This window comes from Hemitrygon akajei, chromosome 25 (assembly GCF_048418815.1).
Source record: "Hemitrygon akajei chromosome 25, sHemAka1.3, whole genome shotgun sequence".
NCBI classification, from domain to species: Eukaryota; Metazoa; Chordata; class Chondrichthyes; order Myliobatiformes; family Dasyatidae; genus Hemitrygon; species Hemitrygon akajei.
This window is the reverse complement of record NC_133148.1, coordinates 28,678,783-28,688,717: the sequence shown is the minus strand read 5'-3', so window position 1 is coordinate 28,688,717 and position 9,935 is coordinate 28,678,783. Positions and strand designations below refer to the sequence as shown.

The window sequence follows — 9,935 nt, the reverse complement described above, 5'->3', positions numbered from 1 at the left end:
ACTTTTCACGTGCGATATTAAATCAGAGAACTATGCATGCTCTTGTCATGGAGAGTGACAATTGTGACTTCCCCAGTGTCCTGGCTAATCCTCATCCCTCCACAAACAGTGTTAAAATCAGATATTAAATCATTTCACATTGCTGCCTGTGGGATCTTGCTGTGCAAAGATACACCCCATGTCTCCCACGCGTCAGAAGCATTTCACTGGCAGAAACACAAGAGTTCCTGCAGAAACTGGAAATCCAGAGCAGCACACACATGCACAGACATATGCTGGAGGAACTTAACAGGTCGGGCAGAGAGAAATAAACAGTGAATTTTAGCAGTCCAAGACCCCTCATCAGGCTAGAAACTTAGAAATTAGAACAGTACAGCCCAGGAACGGGCCATTCGGCCCGCAATATTGTGCCGAGCCGACTAAAGAGCAAATCAAAACTCCCAAGTATTACTCCCTCCTATCTACACCATGTCCCTATCCCTCCATCTTTCTTACATCCATGACCTATTCAAACGTCTCTTAAAAGCCTCTAATGTATTTGCCTCCACCACCACAGCAGGCAGCGCGTTCCAGGCATCCACCACTCTCTGAGTAAAAAACTTAACCCTCACTTCCCCCTTCAACCTACCCGCCCCCCCCACCCCCAAATACCCTCTGGTATTAGACATTTCAACCCCGGGAAGCAGATGCTCCCTGTCCACTCTTTCTCTGCCTCTTGTGATCTTATGGACCTCTGTCAGATCTCCCCTCAGCCTCCACCGCTCCAGAGAAAACAACCCCAGTTTGTCTAAATCAGGCAGCAAGCCCGTGTTTTTTTTTAACAGCTTTGAGAATGCAGTCTTTCTAATCTTGAACACAGTGAGACTCCTCAGCTTAAGCCTGAGAAGTATTCAAACGTACAACTTTGAAACTAAGTGAAGAAAACTTATTGGCTGGTTGAGCGCTGCATTTATTTAGCAATGGAATCACCCACCCTGACCACGCTTCCGGGGTTTGTTAAGTAATATGTTGTAACTACGTGACGTCACTAAAAGTAAAATGCTGCAGATGCGGGAAACGTGACATAAAAGCAGAGAATCCTGAAAGGCTGCCCAGTGTGAGCGACACGTTAATAACTTTTATCTTATTGTAAAGAAGTCTTTAATCCTTGCCTAAAGTTTGAGAGTCAATGAATGGTTTTTGTAAACATCTTTAATTTGAATAGGAACAGAGAGCCAACGCATAAGTTATTGTAAATAACTTTATTTATTGTATAAGGATTCAGATTTAACGAATGATTTTTTTGTGTAAATAACTTTATTTTGTAATATTCCTGAATAAAGTATTTTTGGGGGAAAAAAAAGACACGTTAAAATGCCAGGGCACTGTCATTATTTAATTGACCTAGGATACGGCGCCGATTCCAGCCTAGATGTCCTATTTCATCGTCGTCTATTCACGGGACAACTTACAATGGCCAGTTAACCCTGCATTGTGGGGGGGGGGGGGGGGGGAAACTGCAGCACCCGGGGGAATCGCTCGCGGTCACGGGAGACCGTGCAGTCTCCTGACGGGCGCAGCGGCGGGAACAGGACCCGTGTCGAGTAATACTGTACGGCGGGCACCACATTCACGACATGACAGTGATGCCTTGAATTATCCCGTGGTCCGAAGGACCCCACTCCCCTTTGTAAGGTTTAAAACGCAACGCTTTTAGAAATGTCACTGAGCCCCGCGGCATGCTGCGAGTGGAGCTCAATCGCTCCACGGAAGTGTGATAGCAAAGGTCTCTGTCCATTGCTCCGGAACCCCAGGGCTGTAGAAACGCTGGCCTAGGGATTCAGCAGATGCTGGGAATCTTGAGCAACTCGAGCAAAATGCCGGAGGAACTCAACAGGTCAGGCAGCATCCACAGAGGGGAATGAACAGTCGAGGTCTCCCTCTTTTTGTGTCCTCTGACCTGCCGGGTTCCTCCAACACTTTGTGTTGTCGCCCAAGTAACGTTGACTGGCAACGAGGAAGAGAGCCCGCTGAAAGGGAGGTTACTCGTTCACCGGAATTGTAATCCTGATCAGAAAATAATTTACCTCTCTCTCTCCCCCTCTCTCTCCCTCTCCCTCTCCCCCTCTCTCTCTCCCTCCCTCTCCCCCCCCTCTCTCTCCCTCTCCTTCTCTCTCTCCCTCTCCCCCCCCTCTCTCTCTCTCCCTCTCCTTCTCTCTCTCCCTCTCCCTCTCCCTCCCTCTCTCTCCCTCTCCCCCGGGCGGCCCATTCGGTTGGTGCTAGCAGTAGCCGCCATCCTACTCTCGCTCGCGTTCCCATCGCCCGCCGATTCACTCCACACTCGGGCGAACGTGACCAATCAACGCGCCGACCCGCGGGGTGCGCGAGCTTCCGGGGGGGAAAACTCGCACGGTCACGGCGAGGGCGAGCAAACTCTACACTGACAGCGCCGGAGGTCGCAGGGTTGAACTGGTATTGCTGGCTTGGTTTGAACTGTCACTAGGTAACTCGATTTTAAATGTTAAAAAAAAACTGTTAACCAGCTTTCAGTTCCCAATTTCCACCCGAAATTCATTAGTCTCTCTCCACATGTCATCTGACTTGCCGAGTGGTTCCAGTAATTCGTCTTTTTTTTACAATGTTCTTTTGCAGATGAGGAGATGTTATGGAAACCCTCTCAAACCATAACATATTGACTACTTGTTGACAAGAGAAATTACGCGGAAACTGTTTAATGTTTTGACCCCACACGCGTACATTTGCCATTGATTTCGAGGGACGATGAGTGAACAAGACGGGCAGACGCCGAGGATGGTTGTATTTAACTTAATATATTTCGGCCTTCCAGCTTTGTGACTGCCTGTAAGCAGACAAATCTCAAGGTTGTATAATTTGATAATAATTAATACTTTGAATCTTTGGAAACACATATAATTTTTTATGTCGCCGCAGAGCTCAGATTTGACAACATATGTCAGTGGTATTAAACCTGACTGATTCAGATTCCGGGGCTAACGAAGAATACGGGCATCAGTTGTCAGTGTCTGTGTATTTAAGGGTCTTTCCCCACCCCCCACCCCTCTCTGTAAACGACTAGCTTGAAAACGATATTAGCCCGGCGGCCACACTCGGACCGTGGGCGCCGGTCGAGCCACTAGCGCGGTTTTGGGAAGCGTGCGTGCCGCCGACCGTCGGTGTTAAGGAGGGGAGAGGACTTCTGCAGGTGACAGTTCGCCGTGACCTGGCCTGCGAGTTGTCGCTGAAATCACACACCCGGGGACAGGGGGAGGTGGGTTTCGCTTTTCGGGATCTGCAGCGGAGACGGCGATCGACACTGACGTTCGAAACACACACACACACACACCTCACACACACACACACACACACACACACACACTCTCACACACACACACACACACACACACACACACACTCTCACACACACACACACACACACACACACACACACACATACATACACACACATATACACACATACACATACATACGCAAATACACATGTACACACACACACACACACGCACGCACACGGATACAAAACCGAGCGGATCGCAGCAGTCACCGGCACCTCCTCGCACTGTACCGTTAACGATCAGAAGAGCTGCAAGGTAGGACAATAATTGCGGTTTAACCGCCAAATGTAGAAATTACCGACTTCTCCCCCGTCATTACAGGCAGCATTCTTTAAAACTTGGCCTAAACTCCGGACAACAATTTTGATGTTATAAGCATAATAATTCAGCAATGTCAATAAGATCCATATTGCCGTAACTTTTGCAATTAACATTAGATTATGTACATTATTCGCGGATCTAACAAAAAACTTTCTGGATCTGGAGTTTTAAATCTTTTCTAGTTGAATCTATTTTAAATGCGTTTTGTGCTCAGTAAAACAATTGTAAATACACACGCCAGCTCGTATATACAGTTGTAGTCATCTTTAGATCCTAGCGGCATTGATTTAACGTTGGAAACGTACGCACGCTTTTTATGTCCCATTGCTTTCATGCGCGTTCAGCTACAAACTTTTGACTTCGGAACAAGATTGCGTCCATCCAGCGACCGCAGTTTCAGACCCCCTGGGTCGGTCCGCCAGGGGCTGCCGTCTGTCTCCGGGAGATTTACGTACGGAAACAACGCGTCCAAAACGCGATTTTCCTTCTCCCTCTCTTTGCGTCCGCCGAGGGTGCAATCCGGGCAGCGACACTCGGCGAGGCTCTGCCCTGGGGCGCGGCGTGTTCGGCGGCAGGTGGCCGGCGAGCTGCGCGCTGCTCTCGGTCGCCGTCTCCGCCAGCAGCGCTCCGCGTCGACGCCCGCCTCTCTCCTCTCTTCGCCCCTACCCAGTTCGTTGAACTTCCCACTCCACTCGGAGTGGGAACGCGCGGCAACCCCTCGGCGGGCAAAGAAACAGCCAACATTTCGCATCAATGCCTTTGATCACCTCTACCCACAGGTGCGGCGCGATCTCCCGAGTGTTCTGTCTATATTCTGTGTGTATTCCAACACACGCGGCTTTTCCGTTTGTCTGCCAGTTCCTTATCTGGTCCTGCTTAGAGCGGAGTTTCCTTTCTTACCCGGCCGTCGCTCTCTCTCTCACCCGGTTATCGCCCTCTCTCTCTCCCGTCTGCATTTGCTTCTCAGAATCAGAATCAGGTTTACTATCACCGGCATACATCGTGAAATTTGTTGTCTTTGCGGCAGCAGTACAATGATAATAGGGGGGAAATACTGAATTACAGTGAGGTATATAAAATAGTGGCATAAATAGTGCAAAAATAGACATTTTAAAAGTAGTGAGGTAGTGTTCATGGGTCCGATGTCCATTCAGAAATCGGATGGCAGAGGGGAAGAAGCTGTTCCCGAATCACTGCGTGCCTGTCTGCCTTCAGGCTCCTGTACCTTCTTCCTGATGACCTGGGTAATGGGGGTCTTGAGGCTTCGCCCATTCCCAGCCGGATGGACGTGGCCCCGTCCCGCCTGCAGCCTGGAGATCAGGCACTGTCCACTACCCGGCTGAAGCGACAGTCCCATGTACTGAAGGGACTCGTAACGAGTTAAACCGGTTGACCTGGGTTGCTAGGGTCGGGGAGAGAGATTATTTCGCGTTAGTCTTTCAGGGACAATGCCGGGTCCACTTCAGACTGCCGTTAGAAGAAATCTGGGTATCTGTACCCAGTCAGGAAGGTGATCAATTGACCTACGTGAGTGCATTTAATCTCTTTGCACATATGATGCCTGCGTTGACAGCAAAACCGGCATTATTTTTCACTTCACACTGCGCCGCGTCAGTATCCACGCAGCGGCAGTTCACGCAGTAGGTCCGGAGTCACATTCGTGTGACGCCGGAGGATGCGAACGGGGCTGGCTCAGCAAATACAGCCGCGCCACACTGTGCGGCAGCGGCGTCTGGTTCTGGTCCCGACCTCCGGCGCTGTCCGCGTGGAGTCCGCGCGTTCTCCCTGTGACAGTGAGGGGTTCTCCGACTGCTGCGGTCACCATCCCAAAGAGACGTGCGGATTGCAGGGGGTGTAAATCTGTAATGTAATTGTCTGTAAATTTAAAGGCACGAGAAATTCCGCTGACGCGGAGTAGCACACACACAAAATGTTGGGGGAGCTTAGCAGGTCGGGGGTGGGTGCCCGTGGAGAGCTGGAAGCAGCCCTGATGAAAGATCGTGGCCGGGAACGTTCGCCGTTTATTCTCTCCATAGATGCTGCCTGGCTTGCTGAGATCCTCCAGCACTGTGTGTGTGTGTGTGTGTGTGTGTGTGTGTGTGTGTGTGTGTGTGTGTGTGTGTGTGTGTGTGTGTGTGTGTGTGTGTGTGTGTGTGTGTGTGTGTGTGTGTGTGTGTGTGTGTGTGTGTGAGTGTGTCTGTAAAACAGCGTGCAAATGGGACATTTGATGGACTCTGGGGAAAAATAATACTGTCTTGGTGGTCGGTTTCGTGTTTAACGGTCGCGACACGAACTCAGTGAACGGAAAGGTTCCTGGAGTTTTCTTGAAGGACTAGACAATTCAGCAAGTTCACGGTCGCTGGTAGTTTTTTTTTAATTCAAAGTTTATGGAATTCATCATCGTCATGACCATGATTGTTCTTGGCAAACTTTTTCTACAGAAGTGGTTTGCCATTGCCTTCTTCTGGGCAGTGTCTTTACAAGACGGGTGACCCCCCCGCCCCTCAGCCAATTATCAATACTCTTCAGAGATTGTCAGTGGTCGCACAACCAAGACTTATGATGTCCTGACGAAGGGTCTCGGCCCGAAACGTCGACAGCGCTTCTCCCTATAGATGCTGCCTGGCCTGCTGTGTTCCACCAGCATTTTGTGTGTGTTGTTGTTAACGTCGACAGCGCTTCTCCCTATAGATGCTGCCTGGCCTGCTGTGTTCCACCAGCATTTTGTGTGTGTTGTTGTTAACGTCGACAGCGCTTCTCCCTATAGATGCTGCCTGGCCTGCTGTGTTCCACCAGCATTTTGTGTGTGTTGTTGTTAACGTCGACAGCGCTTCTCCCTATAGATGCTGCTTGGCCTGCTGTGTTCCACCAGCATTTTGTGTGTGTGTTGTTAACGTCGACAGCGCTTCTCCTTATAGATGCTGCCTGGCCTGCTGTGTTCCACCAGCATTTTGTGTGTGTTGTTGTCTTATGATATCCACCAGCTGCTCATACGACCTGCTCCCATGGCTTCACATTACCCTGGTCAGTGGGGCTAAGCAGGTACTTCACCTCGCCCAAGGGTGACCTGCAGTCGAGCGGAGGGTAGGAGCGCTTTATAGAGACGTGTCTCACCCCGCCACCCGGTTGAATTAGTTGAACTCAAATACCGCTGAGATGGGGCATAGAGCGTGTCCCTGCTCAATAGGTCGGGCCTCTGTTGGCCCTGCAACTTAATCAACGTGCTGCCACGCGTGAATCACTTCAGTCCCTCGAGAGTCCCTGTTTGGTTGGAGGGAATCGGTTTAAAACGTTACAGCCGGGTTTGGTTGATGTTGCCAGACCACGGTACGGAGCGGCAGTCCGGCGGAGTCAACCGGAGCATCTTGGAACAGATTTAAGCGCCTGAAGCTTAAATCTTAAGCGCTGCCCTTATGAACCCCATCTCCTGCGCCTTTATTCTGACATTTTTCAGGGCTACCTCACGGCGGCTTTGTCGATCTATTTATTTAATTGAACGCGGAACAGTCCTTCGCCGCCCGGCAACCCGCCGATTTAACCCTAGCCTAATCACCGAACAATTTAGAATGACCAATTAACCTACTAACTGGTACATTTTTGGACTGTGGGAGAAAACAGGAGCACCCGGAGGAAACCCACGCGGTCACGGGAAGGAACGTACCACGTTGCTTACAAAAGACGCAGGAATTGAGCACGGGCACCCCGACGCCCCGCCGACCTGTGATAACATCGCGCTAATGTACCAGTAACATCTCCAAAAACTAACACACAATGCATTGGCCGTTGCCATCTCCGTCGCCTTTTCAATCTCTGGAAACCTGCAGGACATCACTCATCTCATTATACGGATCTATCTGCACGAAGCACGGTCACAGGAAAGCAGCACCCATCATCAGGGACCCCCACCACCCAGACCGTGCTGTTTTCTCACCGCTGCCATCGGGGAGAAGGTACAGGAGCCTCAGGACTCGCACGTCCCGGTTCAAGAGCAGTTACTACCCCTCAACCATCAGCCTCTTGAACAAAAACTACGCTCAGTTGCCATTGAGATGTTCCCACAACCAACGATCTCACTTTACCTTCTTACGTCATGTTCTCGTTATTTATTGCCATTTATTTATATTCGCATTTGCACAGTTTGTTGTCTTCTGCACTCTGGTTGATCGTTCATTGATCCTGTTATCGATAATATTCTATGCATTATTGAGTACGCCCGCAGGAAAATGAACCCCACGGTTGTATATGGTGATTTATATGTACTTTGAACTAGTCCCATAACTTGAACTTTGAACCTTTGAATCTTTTCCATAACTTGAACTTAATCAGTGTACATCAGCAGTCCAGGTCCTGAACTCTGGAATTCTGTCCCAAAAATTTATTTCTCTCTGCAACACGTTTTTCTTTATTAAAACCTCCTTTGCGTAATCTACCTCTTGGTGGCCTTGCATCTCACTGCCTGCCTTTACATTATTTTCTCCTGTAACCGTAACACTTTATTCGGCAGTCTGTCATCGTTTTATTTTATAGAATTTGAATCGGAATGAGGTTTATTATCACTGACACGGGTCGTGATGCTTGCTGTTCAGAGACCATAACATATAGGAGCAGAATTAGGCCATTTGGCCCATCAAGTCTGCTCTGCCATCATATCATGGCTGATCCATATCCGCTCCCCCCCCCCCCACAGCCCCAATCCCCTTGCCTTTGTGGCAGCAGTAAAGTGCAAGAATTAAAATTACTACAAGTAATGTAAGATGCATGAACAATGGTGTGAAAGAGGAATAATGAGGTAATAATGCACACAAAATCCCGCAGGAACTCAGCAGGTCAGGCAGCATCTATGGAAATGAATAAACCGTTGAAGATCAGTGCTGAGACTCTTCTTCAGGGCTGGAAAGGAATGGGGAAGATGGCTGAATAAAAAGATGGGGGAGGGAAAATAGCTAGAAGGTGATAGGTGAAGCCTGGTGGGTGGGAAAGGTAAAGGACTGGAGAGGAAGGAATCTGATAGGAGAAAGGGAAGAGGAGGGGCACCAAGGGGAGGTGACAGGCAAGTGAGAAGAGGTAAGAGGCCAGACTGGGGGACTGAAGAAGAGAGAAGGAGAAGGGATTTTTTTTACCAGAAATTGAAATTGATATTCATTCCATCAGGTTAGGGGCTACCCAGATGGAATACAAGGTGTTGCTCCTCCACCCTGAGGGTGGCTTCATCTTGGCACAAGTTGAGGCAATGGACTGACTTATTGGAATAAAATGGGAACTGGAATTAAAACGTTTGGCCACCGGGGATTTTCACTTGCGGCGGATGGAGCGGGGGTGCTCAACGAAGCGATTCCCCCATTTGCAACGGATCTCACCTATGCCTCCGGAGTACCGGGCACAATAGACGGCCCCGGCAGATTCACAGGCGAAGTGTTGTCTCACTTGGAAGGACAGTTTGGGGCCCTGAATGGAGGTGAGGGAGGAGGTGTTGAACTGATGATGATTTCAGGCAAAATAAACCATGAAATGTGCAACGTTCAAATCACTGGAGCAAGTAAACAATAATGCAGGAAGTGTATTTGAAGTAATTATTAACATGCAGTCAATTCAAGTTTCTTCGAGGGAAGTAGCTGGTGGTTATAGTGATCAAAACTCAGATAGCTCCTTTGGGATGTTGACATGCAGTATGTGGAAAGAATGCCATTGGTTTATTGATCGTTACAGAATGTCTCTCCGGTGCTTCTCACTCTCTCCTCTCTCTCTTCCCCCTTTCCCAACCACGATTCCCCTCTCCATGCCCCCTTTCCCACTCTCAGCCCACAATAGAGACCCATATCAGAATCAGGTTTATCATCACTCACACACGTCATGGAATTTGTTTTCCCTTTGCGACAGCAGTATAGTGTACATAATACATAAAATTACTACAGTACTGTGCAAAAGTCTTAGGCACCCTAGCTATATGTATATGTGCCTAAGACTTTTGCAGCGTTCTGTAGAGAGTGGTGGGGGCCTGGGACAAACTGCCATGGGTGGTGATGAAGGCAGATATGATAGAGGCGTTTAAGAGGCTATCAGAGAGGTGATTGCAGGGAATGGCATGAAATGGACATTGTACAGGTAGAAGTTAGTTACTGCCCATTGCGCTGTTGGTGTTTCGGGTTGCAAAGAAGATCCTCCATCTCTGTTAGTGTTCAGGGCTTTCTTTACCATGCCAGTAGCTTCCCCTCAGTTTTCACTACTGTCAGCCATACAAGTCCAGGGTGGAGTCCCAGGAAT

General features: G+C 49.1%; 1 protein-coding gene across 4 annotated transcripts in view; it reads left to right on the top strand.

The window, feature by feature from the left end:
• Positions 1 to 2,257: 2,257 nt before the first annotated feature.
• LOC140716484 (gremlin-1-like) overlaps positions 2,258 to 9,935 on the top strand; it is a 122,400-nt gene continuing 114,722 nt past the window's right edge. The window contains exon 1 of one of the 4 annotated variants that reach the window (XM_073029254.1): positions 2,258 to 2,482. Coding sequence is in view for 1 of the 4 variants with exons in the window: in XM_073029251.1 (XP_072885352.1) it covers positions 3,499 to 3,608 (110 nt within the window). In the remaining 3 variants the exon portion in view is untranslated. Of the gene's footprint in view, positions 2,483 to 3,126; positions 3,269 to 3,346; positions 3,609 to 9,935 lie in introns of those variants that run through there. The other 3 variants (XM_073029255.1, XM_073029251.1, XM_073029253.1) reach the window with 3 other exon arrangements.